Source organism: Myxine glutinosa, chromosome 7, assembly GCF_964187855.1.
Source record: "Myxine glutinosa chromosome 7, kmMyxGlut1.1, whole genome shotgun sequence".
Classification (NCBI taxonomy): domain Eukaryota; kingdom Metazoa; phylum Chordata; class Myxini; order Myxiniformes; family Myxinidae; genus Myxine; species Myxine glutinosa.
The window spans coordinates 56,811,467-56,833,359 of NC_136267.1; the positions used below are offsets into that span (position 1 = coordinate 56,811,467).

The 21,893-nt window shown below is 45.0% G+C and overlaps 1 protein-coding gene across 8 annotated transcripts in view; it reads right to left on the bottom strand.

The window, feature by feature from the left end:
• The window catches only part of LOC137431270 (uncharacterized), a 917,646-nt gene that overhangs the window by 248,201 nt on the left and 647,552 nt on the right, over positions 1-21,893 (bottom strand). For all 8 annotated transcript variants that reach the window (XM_078781781.1, XM_078781779.1, XM_078781782.1 and 5 more), the window contains 2 exons: positions 10,271-10,321; positions 2,283-2,425 (listed from right to left, as the gene is read on the bottom strand). In XM_078781781.1, coding sequence (XP_078637907.1) covers positions 2,283-2,425; positions 10,271-10,321 — 194 coding nt within the window. The remainder of the gene's footprint in view (positions 1-2,282; positions 2,426-10,270; positions 10,322-21,893) is intronic.

Below are 21,893 nucleotides of genomic sequence, written 5' to 3' on the forward strand. Positions count from 1 at the left end.
CCTCTTCGTCTTCTCAGTACTACCCTTGGCACTCAATTTCTTAGGACCCATGGTTAAAACCAAGAAATTTTCCAAAATAACCAACATGCGAAAACAAAGCAGCAGCGATATACGGCAGAGATGCTTGCACGGCAAGATAACCACGTGACCGGAATGCTCGTTGGGCCACCTTGTGGCGGGTGGCGTAAGCTCGTAACTCAGATCTCGGCTCGCATCTCAAAGCAAAAAACCGCCCGAGCGACGGCTCGTATCTCGGAAAACTCGTAAGTTGGTGCACTCGTAAGTCAAGGTTTCACTGTATATATATATATATATATATATATATATATATATATATATATATATTTACACACACACACACACACACACACACACACACACACACACACACACACACACACACACACACACACACACACACACACACACACACACACACACACACGTATAGTGACCACAAAAAACAGCACGCAAACAATTTAATGAACCTTTTATTATTTAAAATGACACGTTCTTTGCTACACATTTGCTACACATGAAGCATGATCATTGATCACGATGCAAAGTTTCAAATGGATATCTTTAATGTCATCAATTTCATTGAGGTTACAGCACATGCTCCGGATGTTGGCCTTTATGCTATGTGCACACTTGGATTCGACGGGGGAAATGGTTTATTACTCTTACACATTCGGCTGCAGTGGTTGAACGGATTTTGTCAGTTATTGCTGCATCGAGATCATCTGTGGATTACGAACTTCATCTGCAGATGTCGCCCTGAACGCATCTAACCCTGAACTCTCATTCTTGTTGAAGGATTTCGTACTCAGGTAGATTTTGACTGAAAACGATTTTTGTTTCGTTGCCAGTGTTTATAAAAGCACTGATCTTGACAAAATCTGTCTGTGCTGTGTCCCCTAAACGTTCCTGCAGGACGCACAATAACTGCCAGCAACCCTCTTCTGGTGAAACTGCCAAAATCAAGACTCTCTTCTCACCTCCACTCATTTACTCCTCTCTTTTTCCGCCTCTGGAACAAACTCCCTTACTCTCTTCAATCCCACTCCTCCCTCCAGGTCTTCAAGACAGCTGTTCACCACTATCTTTCTTTTCTTTCCCCATCCAAAACCGTTATCTTTTATACCCCCGTCAATTCACCCCAAGCCCACCTCTTTCAATCTCCGACTTCATTCCTGAAATTCCAAGTAGTGTCAATTTGTTTTATACCATGTAACCCTTCCCTCCCCCAGCCCTCTCCCTTCCACAGATCTCCCGATGTCCCTGTTCCCTGCTGTTATGTTTGTGTGCTTCCCTCTCTCTCCCCATCTTGTCTCCCCCTCCCTTTATTGTTTTGTGTCCGTTTATGTTTTTTTGTGTTTTATGTGATAATGTGTGTTTAATGTGCCGGCTCTTCCACGAGCCTCAATCTTGTATACCAAAGAAAAGAAAAAAAAATCTAAATCTGACGACACATGAACAACACTTTGCTCTCCCTCACTCTCTTCAAAAGAAAATAAGAGCAAAGCAAGAGCTTCAAAAGTAAAGAATAAGAGAATATTAGGAGTGTGCAGGAAGTTATTAGAAGTAAAGTTGGTGCCATGCTTGCCTGGTCCCCGTCCGTTCACATCGTGACATTGGGATTTAAAATAATATTTCATGAAAAAAAAACCTCACGATTATGCCATGCAATGCACCGATAAAGTTCAAACAATTTGCTTACGATGATGTTGAAATTTGAGTGACAAATGTTCTAAATTTTAAAAGGTTTCAACAAATGCACGTTAAGCGCTGGTTCAAACCAATCTATCAGTTCATGTTTGCATCAGAGTACATACTTGATCCAAGTTTGATTTAAATCCATTCAGGCATTTTCAGGTTATCGCAGCAACATAAACCTATCATGGACGGACAAACGGAAAACCCAAAAACATAATGCCTCTGGCGACTTTTTCGGCGGAGGCATAAAGAGAACACACAGACACGCACGCACGCACTCAATGACTTCAGATTATTTACCATGAAGGGCTGGCTGTACAATAGTGCACATAATTTTGTCTCACTTTGCATTCTTGACATTTTGGGATACGGCTTCATTGATGACATCATTTGCATTACACAGTGCACAAGATTTCATCATTGCTGTGTTTGTATAGGATGCAAACTTGTACATTTCATCATTGTAAGATCAAGTATTTAAATAATCAAGTGGATAAACAATCAGACACCGTGTGGTAACAGTGAATGACACGTCTCTTTGAAGAAATGTCACAAAAAACACTCACCACAGCAATTTCCCTGTGCTGGTTTCCTGTAATGTGCCCAATGATAATTGACTGCACAAGCTTGACATCACATATTCTACACGAGTAGTACGGAGCTTCAGAGGGATTTTTCGTGGAAAAGTGAAGGGTGATGTAATGCATCCCTGAGAATGAGAGAAGCATGGGCAGCAACGTTTAATGTCAATTTGACTTTGCTAATTTATGTTTTTAAAATATGCACAAATACAATGAATCATCCTGTTTCACGCTCTCCCCTTTCTGACATGTCTGGGCACCCACGGCATGCACGCTGTTCCCGAATGTGTTCTTGTTTTCGGAAATCAACAATTTAATAAGCATCACAAGACTATTTTACATGCAACTGGCTGTTTACCTCTCCTACAAGTCGGCACAGAATGTGATTATGAAGTGGAGTTCAACTTCAACTGAGTGTACACATGGATTGCTGTATAATCACATAAAACATCATATCATATCCACATCTACAGTGCCTTCAGAAAGTATTCACACCCCTTGACTTTTTCACATTTTGTTGTGTTACAGCCTGAATTTTAAATTGATTAAACTTTAAACATTATAATTTAAACATTAACACCCGGTCCCTCAACAACAAATGCCTCATCCTCAACGACTACATCCTGGATAACAAACTGGACTTTCTCTGTCTCACCGAAACCTGGCAACAACCACTGGACTACTACACGCTCAACCTCACCACACCCAATGGATATTCCTACGTCAATAAACCACGCTCGGCGGGCCGAGGTGGTCGAATTGCCGTTATCCACCGTCAAGACATCAGGACCAGCCTCATCCCCATCGCCTCATCCTCATCCTTTGAACACCTGGCTTTTAAACTCTCTGGTCGCACGCAGTCAGTCATGGCTGTCGTCTACCGCCCTCCCAAACCACACCCATGATTCCTGTCTGACTTCTCCTACTTTCTGACCCAGCTTTGTTCCCTCTACCCCTCAATCCTCCTCCTTGGTGATTTCAATATCCACATGGACTCCACTGACTCCACAATAACCACTGACTTCACTGATTTACTCACCTGCTTTAACCTCACTCAACATGTCAACTTTCCGACGCATATCCGTGGTCACATTTTGGACCTTGTCTGCTCCACTGGATTAATTTTGCACCATCTCTCTGGCTCCGACCTCACCCTCTCTGACCACTTAGCCATCACTATGACCATCAACATCCCCACCCCAACACCAAGACATTATCGCACTATCAACTTCCATAAGCTAAACGCTCTTTCACCTACCTCATTCTCATCCACCCTCTCTGAAAAAATGTCCACTTCTCCCTTCATTGACCTCCACACCCCTTCCGACCTCACTGACTACTACAACCACACTCTCTCCTCCTGCCTTGACCAGCTTGCGCCTGTAAAAACCAAACCAGTTTCTTTCACCCATTCTGCTCCCTGGTTTACCCCTGAACTCCGCCTGATGAAAACTCGTGCTCGCCAACTTGAAAGACTCCGCAATAAAACAGGTCTCACAGTTCACTCCCAAGCCTACAAGGACCACCTACAACACTACAAAGATGCCCTCTCCCACGCCCGCTCCGCCTACTACTCTCAAATTATCCACTCTGGCTCCGGAAACCCAAAAGCACTCTTCTCGACAATAAACAAACTCCTCCGCCCCCTGGACACCACCACCCAGTCATTCACAGTAGACAACTGCATCTCCTTCCTTTCTTTCTTCCAACACAAAATTGACAACATCTACAACAGCTTGAACACCGCCGCACCCGCTCCCCCTCCAACCACCTGCCCCCCCTTATCCTGCCTTCCCCTGTCTCAATTCTCCCCGGTCTCCCCTACTGGCCTCTCTGAACGCCTCATAGGAATGAAAACTGCCACCTGCACTCTTGACCCCATCCCCTCCAGCTTTGTCAAGGCCTCCCTCCCTGCTCTCTCTCCACTTATCATTGCAACAATAAACTCCTCCCTGTCTACAGGCATCGTCCTACCATCCCTCAAAATTACTGCTGTTACCCCCATTCTAAAAAAACCTGGTCTTAACCCTGACACCCAAAATAACTTCAGACCCATCTCCAACCTACCCTTTCTGTCAAAAGTTTTGGAACGCACTATAGCCGCTCAACTCAAACATCACCTCTCTGCCAATAACCTGTATGAAACATTCCAATCCGGATTCCGCTCCAACCACAGTACTGAAACTGCTCTCCTCAAAATCACCAACGACCTTCTCCTCTCCTCTGATGCTGGCAACCTCAACATTCTCGTCCTCCTCGACCTCAGCGCTGCCTTTGACACCATCGATCACACCATCCTCCTCACCCGACTTGAATCCACCCTTAACGTTACCGGCACTGCCCTCTCTTGGATTAAATCATACCTCTCTGACAGACGCCAGTTCATCTCCATCAATAACTGTAAATCCCCCACTGCTCCCCTCCCCCAAGGTGTCCCCCAAGGTTCAGTTCTTGGCCCCCTCCTCTTCATCCTTTACCTGTCCCCCCCCTCGGTCACTTAATCCGCCGTCATGGTCTCCAATTCCACTGCTTCGCCGATGACATCCAGCTTTTCATCTCCACCAAGTCCGTCTCCACCGACACCCACTCTATCCTGACAAACTGCATCTCTGAAATAAAATCCTGGCTTCAAATCAAGTTCCTCAAGCTTAACTGTGATAAATCTGAAATAATCATCATTGGCCTAAAAACGCTCACAAAATCCACCCATAACTTTGCCCTCAACATCGACGGTATCCCAGTATCCACCTCCCCTCTCATCCGGAATCTTGGCGTCATCTTTGACCAAACCCTCTCCTTCGACAAATACACTAAACAGATCACAAAGACAGCCTTCTTTCACCTGAAAAACATCGCCCATCTCCGCTCATCCCTCTCCTACACGGCTGCAGAAACCCTCATCCACGCCTACATCACCTCCCGTCTGGACTACTCCAATAGCCTCCTCTATGGTTCACCCTCAACAATCACCAATAAACTCCAATACATTCAGAACTCCGCTGCCCGTCTACTCACCCATTCCCGGACCCGCGACCACATCACCACCGTCCTTTACAAGCTTCACTGGCTCCCCATCTCCCAGAGAATCCAGTACAAAATCCTCCTCTTGACCTACAAAGCCCTCCATAACCTGGCCCCATCCTACCTGGTGACCACCCTCAGGAGAGCCAGGAAAAAAATATCTCACCGTTCTCAAGACCGAACTCACTTATCTGTCTCCCTCTTCCAAATCCTGGTGGCATCTGGTCAAATCTGTTTCTGGTGTTTGTTCCCCCTCCATCCCCTCCCTCACCTCAAACGGCTTAACGGCTGACTCCGCACGTGAAAAAGCTGAATGCCTCAACTCTGTGTTTGCCTCTAAATCTTGTGTCCCAAACCCATCCCTCTCTGTACCCACCGTACCCAGTCGTACCCAGCTGCTCCTGGACTCTGTGTCCTTTCCTCCTGACAAGGTGGAAAAGTTTCTGTCAACCCTCGACTCTGATTCTGCAACTGGTCCTGACGGCATCAGCCCACGGGTCCTAAAATCATGTTCTTCTGCTCTTTCACTCCCTCTTTCTGTTCTCTTCACCCTCTCTTTTGCTCAAGATCATCTGCCATCTGCTTGGAAATCAGCCAACATCACCGCTTTGCACAAAAAAGGTGCAAAAACAGATCCCAGCAACTACAGACCAATCAGCCTTCTCACAATTATCAGCAAAGTCATGGAATCCATCATTGCTTCAGATATGAAATCTTTCCTCTTCTCGAATGGCTTGATCTCTGATCATCAATTTGGTTTCAGACCTGGTCACTCTACTCTGGACATGCTGCTTCTGCTTTCTCAACAATGGATGGAGGTCCTCAACACCAAACAGGAAATTAGAGCTGTCTCCCTTGACATTTCACGTGCCTTCGATACGGTCTGGCACCCTGCTCTGCTCACCAAAGTCTCCTCCTTTGGTATCCATGGAAATCTCCACGCATGGCTGGCAGACTTCCTCTCTGGTCGTAGTCAACGTGTGGCCCTGAATGGGTTTCTCTCATCTCCTCTTCCTGTTCAGGCTGGAGTTCCCAAGGTAGTGTTCTGGGCCCTATGCTTTTTCTGGTCTTCATCAATGATCTCTCTGACTCTCTTGAAAATCCTCTCTATCTCTTTGCTGACGACTCTAATCTCTGTCGCTCCATTCCTCATCCCTCAGATCGTCAGTTTGCAGCCTCCTCACTCTCTGCAGACCTGGACAAAATCACAGACTGGGCAAACAAATGGAACATGTCTTTCAATCCTGATAAATCTCACACTCTTACGATGTCTCTCCAAAAAGACCGACTGGAAAACCCTCCCATCCACTTTCTGAATAATCCTCTCCAAGAAGTTCTGTCACTCAAGCTTTTGGGTCTCACTATTTGCCATGATCTTTCCTGGGAAAACCACATTTCAAATCAGGCCTCCAAAGCCAGTCGCCGACTGGGCATCCTCCGTCGTGTGAAGTCCTTCCTTGGCACACCTGAGCTCCTCACCACATGCAAGGCTTTCATCCGCAGCTCTATGGAATACTGCTCTCCCCTCTGGTCTGGTGCTCCTGCCTCACACCTAGCCCGTCTTCACGCTGTTGAAACCAAAGCGTTCAGAATCATTGGAATCTCCCGCGATGAAGCTAACTCCAAGGGCCTTTCACTCACTCACCGCAGGCAGGTTGGTGGTCTTTCCGTCTTCTACCGACTCCTCTCTGGCCTTGCCCCCCCAGCCCTCTCTGGGCTCTGTCCCCCAAATATTCCTACAGGTCGCACAAGATCTGCCTGCAACCCTCTTATGGTTAAACTGCCAAAATCAAGACTTTCTGCTCACCTTCACTCCTTCATTCCTCTTTTCTCCCACCCGCAAGGCTAACCCCCGCTCTCGCAGGGAAACCCTCTGATTCGCTCTTTCACGAGCCTCGATCTTGTATACAAAAAAAAAAAAAAAAAAAAAAAAAAAAAAAAAAAAACCTCTGGAACAAACTCCCTCACTCTCTTCAATCCCACTGCACCCTCCAGGTCTTTAAAACAGCTGTTCACCACCATCTCTTATCCTCCCCCATCCAAAACCTTGATCTTTTCTACCCCGCTAATTTCGGTCCCCTTGTGTTTTATACCTCTCCCCCCCGCCCTCCACCTCCCACGCCTCCTGCCCCCAAGCCCTCTCCCTCCCACACTTCTCCCTGCTCTCAAATGTTGTGGTTGTGTGCTTCCCATTCTCTCCCCATCTTGTCTTCCACTCCCTCTTTTTGTGTGTTTTGTTTGTCTGGTTGAGTTGTTTGTGAAATAAATGTTAGCTCTTTCACGAACCTCGATTCAGTATACAAAAAAACAACAAAAAAAAAACAAAAAAACTCGCTCACCGCAGACAGGTAGGTGGTCTTTCTGTCTTCTACCGACTCCTCTCCGGCCTTGCTCCCCCAGCTCTCTCTGTGCTTTGTCCCCCAAATATTCCTAGCAGGTCGCACAAGATCTGCCAGCAACCCTCTGATGGTTAAACTGCCGAAATCTCGGCTCTCTGCTCACCTTCACTCTTTCATTCCTCTTTTCTCCCGCCTCTGGAACAAACTCCCACACTCCCTACAATCCCACTCCTCCCTCCAGGTCTTTAAAACAGCTGTTCACCACCATCTCTTATCTTTCCCCATCCAAAACCTTGATCTTTTCTACCCCCACTAATTCACCCCAGATCCACCTTGTTTGAAATTCCAACTTCTTTCCTGGAAGTCCCGGCAGTGTCCATATGTTTTATACCTCTCTCAACCCCCCTTCCCATGCCTCCCCCCTCCCCCAAAGCCCTCTCCTTCCCACAGATCTCTTAATGCCCCTGCTCTCAGATGTTGTGTTTGTCTTCCTCCCCCTCTTGCCCCATCTTGTCTACCGCTCCCTATGTTATATGTTTTATGTGTCGGTTTGTCTTTCTGTGTGATTAATGTTAGCTCTTTCACGAGCCTCGATCTTGTATACAAAAAAAATAAAAAAATAAAAATAGCCTGTGATGGATGTTGTGAAGAGAAAACAGTTCGAGATGGTTTGGTCATGTGTTGAGGAAGGATGAAAGTGACTGGTTGAGAAGAGTGATGGAAATGAATGCAGAAGGAAGTAGAGGATGGGGAAGATGGAGAAAGACTTGGCTAAAGGTGGTGGAAGAAGAAATGTGGGCAAGGGGGTTAACAAGGGGAGATGCAGAAAATATGGCAAAATGGAGACGACTGTCATGGGACCCGCAAGGCTAACCCCCGCTCTCGCAGGGAAAATGGCCTAAAAATGCCTGTTGTTGTTGTTGTTGTTGTTGTTGTACTCTTCTCATGCCTGTGTATTCTCCTTCCTGAGTCTTTCCAGTCATATTCTTCCTTATATGTACATCTTCAAAACGGTGAGTCATGACTATCAGAGGCGATCCACTCGTCCTACTCACAAGAGTGTGCATTTGTATGGGAAGGGGAAATGGTTAGATGAAGCCCCTTGACGCCAGGTATATTCACGCCTTGTTTAAGAACATTTTACCCTGCATTGAGTGTGTGTTTAAGGTCAGGAGTCAATCAATGTAAAAGATTCCACACAAGGGACACATGAGGTTGTGCTTGAATGGATAGTTCAGTCAAGTCATCTCGTCTCAAGTTCTCGTTAGGACCAGGCAGAGCAGTGTGATGTCTTGTTTCCCACTCCCCACCCAATCCCCCATTAACAAAAGGAGTTACGTTCTACATCGCAGATGTCTGTCAGCACATGGGAGACAGAGATTTATGGAATGCACAAGGAGAAGCCTGGTGACAGGCTTTGAGGCAGAAACTTGTTAATTGCCACGTGGCACAGATTGGTCGAAGGCTTTGGGTGGAGATGATTAAAAACTTGGCTCCACGTGGCAGAACCAGAGAGAGAGAGTGTGAACTGAGAATGGGAAATGGGCAGAGGGACTGAGAATGGGAAAAGAATATGGATGTGGTTGTGTCGCTCCAGGGTTGGCTTCTCTGTGGTGTAGTTTGATCCGCCAAGCATGCATTCTCCAACCACCATCTCTTTGAGCCACCGATTCCTCTCGTACAGGCTATACCTCCGCCTGTAATAGTCCTCATTTGGTTGGCACGTGGCATGCTGTGGTTTTGACCATTCTGACACTGCAAATCCTACCCCTGCCCAGTTGTGTGAGCGAATGTTTTTCTTTGGCACCGAGCGTGAGATCGGGTGATTGATTGTGGTCCACTATGGTGTCCTTATGTAATAAATTACTTGTGTATTTTTTAAGGAATGGCTTGTTGGTGTAATTTTGTCGAGCAAACCATTCTGGTTCATTTGGGTTCCCTGGAGAAAATATTGCAACTTTTCTGGATAAACGGCACAGAAATAGCAAAACTGGTTCACAGGTATGCACCAGCGCTCAAAGCAGCCTGTGAGAAAAGGTTTTAGGTCAGCCATCTTTGGAATCTAGTCTCCGACATGTGGAGGTGGTCACTGGGTGTGGTTGCGTCCTGTCTGAAGGTCGGCGTCCATGTGACAATATCATTATCCTTACTCACTCTTCTTTCCAAATTAACTTGTACTTTCTTTTGGCCCACAGTTTTCTTGTTTGTCAGCTTCTTCTGAAACTCAAATGACCTTTGTCCACTCAATTGTCCTGCCCATATGTCCGAACTTTGTATCCCGTTTCTCTGTTGATTCTTTGCATAATTCTCCATTTTTGTTTACCTGTTCCTCTTTGCTCCAATTTCTCATCTTTCTCATCTTTCTCATCATCCCCATTCAACTTCTCAGATTTCTCATGCCCATTCAGCTTCAAATTTTGGATATAAAAAGTTGGCAAAATCATACAGCTTTCCGACAAAACATATGTACCGCAATATAGATTTAAGAAAGACCAACAAGTCAAGGCTGGTAAACAAGCATCTTTCTTTTTTGAATAATGGACTAAAATAAATGAATGCACATTATTTTGCTTTGATATTGTATGATCGCGCTCCAAAGAGCACGTTACTCACCAACTATTGGCTCATTCTGCTTTGACGTTTCCTTTAATTGTGCACGGAAAGCTGAAACGATGAAAAACAAATTGGTTAAGAGAGCAACAGAATTTATAGCACCCTTTTGTGACATCACAACACATTGCAAGCTTCCCATTTTGAATGTGGAATTATAATTAAGATGCTCACGCTTTCTTTATTCCAAATGAGATGGACTGTTTTGTACGATTTATTGAGGACAAGTCATCATACATCATGATAATACACCATCTCACATATGACTCATCCAAACAATTGAGCATCACAGTGACAATGCTATTGCCATCACAGTAAAACATGAATGTCCTGAAAAGGCAATAAAAACCACAGTACATCGAGCTCATCATCTGTAATTTTCAACAGGGTTGGAGTTGTACAACTTCAACAATTATTTGCTATTCCACCTAATGCGTTCTCACACTGTTATCTCGTTTGTGGCCTCATCTTACTTCTTGTCATCATGATATTCAATGCTTGCATTAAAGCATGAAATCCATGATTATGCGGACTGTTTACGAACAGCCAGCATAAGAAAAGCTCCTTCCAAAAATATTCCTCCAAATATTCAAATATCCAAATATTCCAAAGATTACACCCACCATCTTTAATCACGAAAATAATTAGTCAAATTTGAATGAGTATGCCGACAAGTGGGCAAGAATCACACCCTGAGACTCAGCTTTCGAAGGACATTGAGGGTATTATAGCCCAGGGTCTTAAGTGGTGGCACCACATGGGAAGCAGCACAACTCACCCACAGTGACAGCACAACTCACAACTCACCCATATTCCATGGCACCCTAGATGAAGGCTTTGTACAGTGTTACAAGTCAAACATGGCAGAGCAATGATGTGGGAGTATTTTGTCCAAAGTAATATGCTGCTTGAGAGCGCATAAAATATTGTTGCTAGTATAGAAGGAGGTAACACTGGATAGCATGAGCTGAGTTTGGAAATTATGACAAGGTACCAGACAGAATGAAATCCATGAGAGAAGTCAAGTGAAAGAAGGACTGACCTTTTTTTTTTTTTTTTTGCAATCAAGGGTATCTATCCATTGCTGACACAGACGCAGCAGCATGTCGAAGGTAAAATGACATGAGCACAAGCCAAAGTTATACGGATTTCAAAGAGTTGGTGAAAATCAAAGGGATGTGCAAAGCGCCCCTCCCTTAAGAAAGGGATCATTTCTCTGCATGCAGCTTTAACAAACAACAACAACAACAAGCATTTTAAGGGCATTTTCCCAGCGAGAGCGGGGGTTACCCTTGCGGGCCCCATGACAATCTTCCCCATTTTGCCATACTTTCTGCATCTCCCCTTGTTAACCCCCTTGCCCACATTTCTTCTTCCACCACATTTGGCAAGTCTTTCTCGGTCTTCCCTATCCTCTACTTCCTTCTACATTCATTTCCATCACTCTTCTCAACCAGTCACTTTCATCCTTCCTCAACACATGACCAAACCATCTCAACCTGTTTCTCTTCACAGCATCCATCACGGGCTCTATTCCCATCATCTTTCGCAATTCATCATTTGTCTTCCTCTCGCTCAACGATACTCCACACATCCACCGAACCATTCGCATTTCCACCCTTTCCAGCCTTCGTTGCTGCTCTACGTTCATGACACATGTCTCGCTCCCATAAATCATAACACTTCTCCCACATGCAGCACACACCTTTCCCTTCAGCTTCAACGACACTCCCCTCCAGGTCAGCACACCACTCAGTTCCCGAAACTTCTTCCATGCAAAACTCACTCCAGCAACCGTTGTTGAGTCTGGATCCACCTTCTCCATTCAGCATGTCTCCGCGGGAGCAAAATGTTTTCACACCTTCCAGCTTCACTCCATCTCCAAGATCCAACTCAACATTTCCTCCATCTGCAGCTCCCTCTGTGCACACCTTACACTTGAATGTAGCTGCCACACTGGTTAATGACCCCCCTCAGACCACTACATTTTTGATGAACCCACTCAGCGCACATTGTACATTGAATGGAGTTCACTCCGACACCCTTCCTGCACACAGCACACGGCCACTTCCCAGTTCTTTCCACCTCGTCACATGATTTACCACTTGCCCTCACCTTTGTTTTTCCGATATTCACCTTCAGACCTTTTGTCTCCATAGATTCCTTCCAGTTGTTTATCTTCTCCTTCAGTCCAACCATACTTTCCGCAATCAACACCACATCATCTGCATACAACTCCCACGGTAAACCCTCCTTTACATTCCGAGCCATCACCTCCATCACAGCTACATATAGTGGTGGACAAAGTACTGACCCCTGATGCACTCCTACCTTCACCTCAAACTCACCACTGTTCCTTCCCGTCCTTCATCCTTACAGCTGTGCGCGCTCTCTTGTACATTGCCATCACTACTCTTATCAACCATTCCTGGACTCCTAACTTCCTCAATTGCAGATCTCTGTCATTCTCTTCACACCACAATTTCCTGCTGCCTTCAACATATCTCCCACAACTCCCGTCGGCTCTCCCGCTTTTCTACTCTCCATTGCTTTGATCGCTTCCTCAACTTCCTCCTCAGTTATCTTCTCTGCCGGTCCTCAAACTGGGTTACTCTCAATGTTGCCATCCCATTCATTCTCTGCATTCAACAGCATTTCCATATATATCTTCCATCTTCCTTTAATTCCATCTTTTCCACAACGATTTCTCCCACTTCATTCTTCAAGCAACTCACCCCAATCACATCGCACCCCTCTTTCGCTATCTGCTTTGCAATCCTGAATACCGCTCTGACCCTCTTCCGAATCCAAGGGTTCTCTGAACATTGAACTAAATGCCTCCTGCGCCTTTGCTACCTCTTTCTTTGCAGCCTTCTTGGCTGCCTTATAACTTTCATGCTCTGCCTTTTCGGCCCCCGTACCCTTCGCCTTCTGCCACTCCTTGAACTTCTTCCCCTTCTCGTTCATCCTCTTTCCAACTTCATCATCCCACCACCACGTTTCCGAGTGCCTCGGTGGTCCTTTAGTCCATCCACATACCTCACCAACAGCTCCCGACAGACTACTTTCATTGACATCCAACCACTTTCAAGCTCATCTACATCATCCTCCACCATACTCAGCCTCTCTTTTAATGCCTCCCTCACTGTCACCTCTTTCAACCTCCACACCTTCATTCTCGGTTGGTACTTCACCCGCCGAACTCTCCTCGCACCTGTCACCCTTATGTCGCAGACAACCAAGTGGTGGTGTGAAAAAGCCTTCTCCCCCGGGATCACCTTTGTGTCCCGGAGGTGCCCCCTATCTCGCCTCCGCACCATCAGGTAGTCAACGGTTGTCGTCGACCCACCTGACGTGTATGTAACAAGCATTTTATCCGCTTTCTGGAACTGAGCATGACAAATCACCAAAACAGCTCCACCAGCAAACTCCAAAATCCCTTCACCTTCTCCATTCCTCACAAAATATCCATAACCCCCATGAACCCTCTTTAAACAGTATATACTCCTTCCCACATGTCCATTTAGGTCTCCTCCTACCACAACAACTTCCTCATGTTTTCCATCAGCTTCTCTGTTGCACACCAGAACTTGTGCTTCTCTTCATCGCTTCGACAGACCTGCGGAGCATATTCCGAGATAACGTTCACCAAGAGCTTTTGAATCAACATTTTCACCACCATCAACATTTCACTCACTCTAGTCACACTCACCACACTGTCTACAAACTTCTCAGAAAACAGGACACCAACGACATGCATGCCGTCCGGGCACCCTTGCCACACAAACTTGTATTTCTGTCCCTGCCTACCCTTCACCATTCTCACACCACTTCCCTTCCATATCGTCTCCTGCACACAACATATGTCCACTCTTCTTCTGACCAATACTTCCACCACTTCTCCTGATCTCCCTGTCATTGTCCTGACATTCCATGTCCCAAACCTCAGAAACCGATCTCCACACCGGGCATCAGACGTTTCGTCGTCATAAATGGAGTGATTTCCACCCTTGCTTCGATCGGGTTCCCCACCTTGATTTTTGACGAGAGGGGATGAGGTCCCCCACGGGGTACTTCGGGCTGTACCCTGCCCATATGTAATTGTTATCGTCATGGTTCCCTTTTTGAGGAAATGTTTTATGGCTGGATGCACTTCCTGACGCCAACCCTTTTAGTCGCCTTTTACGACACGCAGGGATACGGTGTACCTATTCGAAACCGGGGTACACACCGGGAACTTTGACATGGGGACTGAAAATAAGTTTCTCGGCTTTCACTGGACAAAATCGGCTGCAAATTTTAGAAGTAAATGCTTTTTACATTGAGGTAATATGTTCCAAATTTCAGCAACGTCTGTTTCCACATTCTTGAGTTTTATTGAGAAAAGTGTGGAGGGAAATCAGGGGTCTTATCCCCAAAGACCACAGGCTCAAAGTTCCATTGAATCGTTTCATTAAAACATCTATTTACAGCGCAAAACGACCATCAATGTGCACACTATGATAGGAGAGACGAACACGATGCTTGGCCGACATCATAGTTCGCTCTGCTGTTCGGTTTTCAAATACAGCTTTTATACACTCATGAATTGAATCGTGGGAGGTGAATAACAAACACACGTGAACCCATCCCCCACAGGTCGAGTCAGCAAGATCATTCATTCTCATAGATGAGGGAGGGAACATGTCCCTCCACCTTGGATCATTTACAAAGTATTTTGCATCTCACGGTGACGTTAACAACCTTTGAAGACTCAACAATCTTCGTTACATATTACCCACTGAGTTAATTTGACCGAGAGAACAGCTACAATGAAACCAAACTTGTTTAGTCAAAGACAAGCAAACATTGCAAAGGCAGAGCATTGTATCGATGGAAATTAGTTTTACCAAACACAATGGAAATGGTAAACAAGTTATTTGAATGCTAATTCACTTCTCTCTCGGGTCAGTCAATGTGGCACCAGCTGTATCATATTCTTTACCCTGAAAACCTCCTCTTTACATCAATATCTTTCTAAAACCTACTTATTGAACTCAGTAAAACATTTATATCTATATTTTAGTATATTTTAAAGGCATAACTTAACGAGATTTCCTGAATCGTTATTCGACATTGCACAGGATGAATTCACCTTTTGGAAAACCTGGATCAAACATGATGTTGAAATGTCAAAGCACAGTATGTGCACATATATACAGTGCATTCAGAAGTATTCAGACCCCTTCACTTTTTTCACATTTTGTGATGTTGCTGCATTATGCTGAAATTAAGTTCATTTTTTCCCTCCTCAATCTACACTCAATACCCCATAATGACAAAGAGAAAACAGGATTTTAGAAAGTTTTGCAAATTTATTAAAAAGAAAAAACTGCAATATCACATTGACATAAGTATTCATCTTCTTTGCTGTGACACTTGAAATTTAGCTCAGGTGCCTCCCATTTCTCTTGATCATCTTTGAGATGTTTCTGCACCTTGATTGGAGTCCATCTGTGGTAAATTCAATTGATTGGACATGATTTGGAAAGGCACACACCTGTCTATATAAGGTCTCACAGCTGACAATGCATATCAGAGCAAAAACCAAGCCATGATGTCAAAGGAGCTGCCTGCAGAGCTCAGAGACAGGATTGTATCGAGGCACAGATCTGGGGAAGGCTACAAAAAAATTCTGCTGCATTGCAGGTTCCCAAGAGCACAGTGGCCTCCATAATTCTTAAATGGAAGAAGTTTGGAACAACCAGGACTCTTCCTAGAGCTGGCCGCCCGGCCAAACTGAGCAATTGGAGGAGAAGGGCCTTGGTAAGAGAGGTGACCAAGAACCCGATGGTCACTCTGGTTGAGCTCCAGAGATCCTGTGTGGAGATGGGAGAAACTTCCAGAAGGACAACCATCACTGCAACACTCCACCAATCTGGGCTTTACGGCAGAGTGGTCAGACGGAAGCCTCTCCTCAGTGAAAGACACATGAGAGCCTGCTTGGAGTTTGCAAAAAAGCACCTCAAGGACTCTCAGACTGTGAGAAACAAGATTCTGTGGTCTGGTGAAACCAAGATTGAACTGTTTGGCGTTCCACACACGGGAAAATATTTAAAAATTGCGGCACGATGGCATGCAATATCATACACCGCCCAAATAACTTGGACGGAGAAATGTCGAGATATATTTAAAAAATAGCTTTTTCTTTTCCGTTTTGAGATATATTACTTTTCCGTTTTGGTGACAGTCGTCACAAAAAACAGTGTGGGCAGAGCTTCGTTCGAAATTGTCGACAGATATTTCTTTGTTCCAATTTCATTCATCTAAAGGTAATCTTCTGTTTCCTCGAGCAAAGAAGCGTCTTCGAAGTCTGCACACCTTCAAAGCTTTAAGTATTTTTCCAATTTGTGTCTGTCAAATTTCCACTTGTTATTTCATTGTGTTTGTGTTCTGTATGTTTTTGAGTTAATCTTGGTTTGCAATTCGCAAACCCGTGTGTAATTAGATTGTTTTCTGTTCGCACCGCGTGTGCGGCCTGGTAACTTGAGGCTTCACTCACCCAGGCGGTGTTTTGTGTGTTTACGTTCTTTCCTTCGCTGTATTGCTTATTTCTTCGATTTCATTTTCTCCCCCTAACTTCCCCGAACATCTATCCTTTGTTTCACGTTTCATATACAATAAATGAATAAATAAATAAACAACAACAAACAAAATAGTATCATTTCCTTCTCTCCTTGCCACGCCCCCTTTATCTCCTTCTCTCCCACCTCTTCCTTCCATCTGCAACCACAACTCGCCCTTGCAATTCTAGTTTTCTTCATCTCATTGAACCTCATTCAACATTTAACCTCATCTCATTTAACCTTTCTCCTTTCTCTGATCCACACCCTTACTTCAGGGACTTTCCCCGGATTGGTTTTCACGGTTTTGTTTAAATATGTTTAAACTTTCCCCTGCAGTATTTTATTCAATGGTTTATTACAACACACTTTTTTTCTTCCTATTTCAAAGGCTTTTTTCAATTTCCACTTCAAATCATTCCAATTCAAAAAAAATTTTCAATCTCTTTCAGTCATTCCTCCCTACATTCTTGAAACTCACCTTCATTCCACCCCTCCTCTGTCGTTCTCAAATGGATCTCTGACTTGAAAATCACAATGAACCCAAGTTGTAATAAATGTCCGTTTTTCATAAACTCATACAGGAAATAAAATCGTGAAATCTTTATTTAAAAAATTTTTTTTCGCATGAGTTTCCGTGTGTGTGACCCACTACCGTGTGTGTGTGTGTGTGTGGCCCACTACCCCACGTGTGTGTGTGTGTGTATATACAGACTTGGCATTTAATATGGAATATTTTTTTTTTCTTGACTTGGGTTTACTTTCTTAACTCAGTATATCAATCTGGTGAGTTTCTTTTACACTTTGGTGATTTATTTGTTAAAAGAACCATGTCACTGATTGTCTGTCGCAGCAAGAAGTCAACAACAGGATTATATCACAGGTGGCGTGGCAAAATGTACGGACAGGTGCATTTGACGATTGGCTTCACAGTCGGGTATACAAGGGTTGTTGCGTTCTGTATTAGTGGAAAACAACTGCTGCACGTCTCCAAAAGTTATTGCCGCTTCCTCTGGAGATGGTCCGTCAACTCGACAATGCTGTTTGTCATGGAGTGGTGGCTTTACGAAATTACGGCATGAAAGAGCGTGCTATTGCTCGGCAGTATGGCATCACTCAAGGTCAGGTGTCAAAGATCCTGAAACGAAATGCTCAGAGGGGTGTCCCTACTCAAATACCGAGGCCAGGACATCCCCGCAGAACCACAAGGAGGGATGATCGCCAGCTGCACCGATTAGTCCACAATGGCCGTACCAAGTCAGCTAATCGGCTTAGGGCTGAGTGACAGCAACTGACAAATGTGCCTGTATCCAGAAGGCTAGTCAACCAACGACTGGTTCAAGCAGGCTATCGTGCCAGGCGTCCCCTGAGAAAGCCACGCCTGACCAGACAACACCACCAGCGCCGATTGCAGTGGGCCAGAGAGCACCGTCAATGGCAGCCAGGACACTGGAATCACGTGATCTTCAGTGACGAGTCTAGATTTCTGGTCTATCGTCAAGATGGCCGTGTCTGAGTGCACAGACAAGTGCATGAAGCCCACAACAAAGATTGTATCGTGCCAAGAGTCCAAGCTGGAGGTGGTGGGGTGACCGTTTGGGCTGCTTTTCATGCAGGGGGCAAAACTGACCTGGTTGTTCTGAATGGAAACCTGAACCAGTTCAAGTACAGGGCCATTCTGGAAGAAACATTGCTTCCATTTGCTCGTGCAGCCTTTCGAGGAAACTTTGTCTTCCAAGATGACAATGCACGGCCTCATCGTGCTCCATGATCCAACACTTTCTTGCTGACCGTGGTGTCGAGCATATGGAGTGGCCTGCCATGTCCCCGGATATGAATCCGATAGAGAACTTGTGGGCAGAATTAACGCGTCAAATCGACCACTTGGACCAGCATCCGACCTCCGTGCGTGAATTGCAGCAGGCTATTGTCACTGCATGGCAAGCGATTCCTGTCCAAACCTTGGCAAATCTCGTGAACAGCATGCCTCAACGTGTTCGTGCTCTCCTGAATGCTCGTGGGGGTTACACGAAGTACTGAACTGTAATTTTACTGTCCGTAATCCCAGTCGTAATTTAACTTTTGTTTTTGTTAAAAAAAATTTTGGCTAATGTGCAAAATAAAGAGATACTTCTGGAAAACGTACAGAAGTTTAACACAGTACTGTCCATGAATTGAGTTCGATATCAGTTTACATCACTTTCAAGGATCAATTTATTTGTTTCGAAATGTCAAATGTGGTTTTTGTTTCTTTTAAAGGTCACATTAACAAAATCTAGAATAATTTCAACATAATTCCAATGAACTTTTGGTTCTAAGACATCTTGAAAAGTAAGTTCACCCCCACAAAAAAAATATTCCATATTAAATGCCAAGTCTGTATATATGTGTGTGTATGTGTATATATATATATATATATGTGTGTGTGTATATGTATGTGTGCGTGTGTGTCTGTCAATAAGAGAGAGACAGAATTGTGAGGAACATGAATGGAAAAAAACGAGGTGTGTGACCCACTCCTGGGTGTGTGTGTGTGTGTGTGTGTGTATGTATTGTTACGTGTTCCTCCCTGACCTTATGGTCTCGGTATACCTCCGAACCCCGAGAGGAGACACGGCAAAAAAATATGTTATTCTGTGTCAGTAATCAATCGTGAAACCACACCAATGATTATAAACGAACAGATGTTGTATTAAAAATCACACAGGAATAAAGGTACAACCAATAGCAATCAAAGTGCACTCAATATATCTTAAGATGGCACCATCCGCTAAAATAAGATTACTCACTGCGCCCCCCCAGTGAATGGAAAAGAACACTCCTCAATGTCTCTATAACTCGAAGGTGATCCCGGCGAAGAGGTGATGAGTCGAAGAGGCGATGAGTCGAAGAGGCGATGAGGCGAGTAAGGAGGCGTAGGCAAAGCGTGGACAGTCACGTGGTCCAAACCAACAGCAAACTGGCGGCGGAAAGGGAAATCCCAAAGGCGCGATCCAGACGTGCACGTTCCCAGTTCCCAGTCAATCAGCGAACCGCAACGTATTCTCAAACGCCGCTTTTGCGCACACACATCCCCGGCAGACGACCGGAGGGTGAGAAAAGCTGACGCGTAGCAAAACCTTTTTCGGTGAACGCAGCGCGCGGTTCAAAATGGCTGACGGCTCTTACTTGAGTCGAAGCGCCAAGGCGAGTATTCTCCGGAACCTCAACGCCTATACCTGACTACGCAGGTTTCTCAATACTCCAGCGATAACACCTATCGCAGGAAATTCCTTTCAAGGAGACTCAAAGGTTACTCGCGGCTTTCGTTCGATCACGCTCGCGACGGAGCTTCAAGACACGCGTCTGGTTCCACCTTTCTCGTCACGCCCTCTTCTTCCTCCTCTCTCTCGTCGTCTTCCGGTTCTCGATCCGGCTTCCTGTCTCTTTTTTACCATGAGCGCTTTTAACCTTTTAACCACAATAACCATTTCCCTTAAACAACAATAACCATACTACCTCAAACCAGAAATGTCTCAAGTGGATGAAAACCACAACCACGGAAGTGCCGAATCCGTAACAGTATATACGTATGTATGTGCATATGTATATATGTGCATATACACTGCCGGTTCAAAAGTTAGAACACCTCAATTTTTCCAGTTTTTATTGAAATTTAAGCAATTCAAGTCCAGTGAATAGCCTGAAATGGTACAAAGGTAAGCAGTAAACTGCTCGGGGTTAAAAAAAAGTTTAGGTCAGCAAAAACGAGGAAATAATGTAAATTGCACAGTTATATTGAAAAAAAAGGCCTTCTTCAGGGAACAAGTAATGGTTAACAACCTGCAGCTGTTCTGCAGCAATGTAAGTAAATTAAGCCTTGAAAGTTGATGCAAACAATTCCTACAGGTGTCCTAACCTCTGCGGATTACTTGATTACAAACCCCCTGTCTGTATAAAAGCAGTATTGGAACAGACTGTTATTACACGCTCTGAAGCATTATTTGGACAATATTGCACTGCAGGAAGTAGAAAATTGGAAACTGGAGGAAACTCTGACAGGAAGAGGTCTGGCAGACCCAAAGCCACAACAGAAACAGAAGACAAGTTTCTGCGAGTCAACAGCTTGCGTGATAGGCGGCTCACAGGACAACAGCTTCAAGCACAGCTTAACACTGGTCGAAGTAAGCAAGTCTCAGTTTCAACTGTGAAGAGAAGACTTCGAGCTGCAGGTTTGACAGGTCAAGTGGCAGTAAGAAAGCCATTGCTAAGATGGAAAAATAAGAAAAAGAGGCTGGCCTGGGCCATGAAGCACTGCCAGTGGACTACTGAAGACTGGAAGAAGGTCTTCTGGACCGATGAATCACAATTTGAAATCATTGGTTCATCACGCAGAGTTTTTGTATGCCGTCGAGTAGGCGAAAGGATGGTTCCTCAGTGTGTGACACCAACGGTCAAACATGGAGGAGGAAGCGTGATGGTCTGGGGCTCCTTTGCTGGATCCAGAGTCGGCGAATTGCACCCTGAACCAAAAGGGCGAGCACAATCTTTTGCAGCACCATGCAATACCCTCTGGTATACTCCTAGTTGGTCAGGGGTTCATCTCACAACAAGATAATGACCCTAAACACACCTCTAGGCTATGTCAAAACTACCTTCGAGGAAAAGAACAAGACGGTAGGCTTCAAATCATGGAATGGCCAAGCACAGTCTCCAGACTTAAACCCCATCGAGCTGGTTTGGGATGAACTGGACAGAAGGGTGAAAGCAAAGCAAGCGATAATTCGTACCACGCTCAGTCAATGATGGAAGGGACGAAACGGTCGAATCAAAGAAATAACACGTTTAATTATTATTTACAATGATCGGTAGAAGAACAGAGACACAGGGCAGATCTTAGTTAGTCTTAACTTGTCCCCCAGACAATGGGCCCATTCACACTCACAGGGGGATGAAGGAAGGAATGTTCATGCGCTGAATGCCCCGGCTTTGTCGTTCAGGAACAGCTCACCCGGCGTGGCCCCCTCTGCCGGTCATAGCACGTC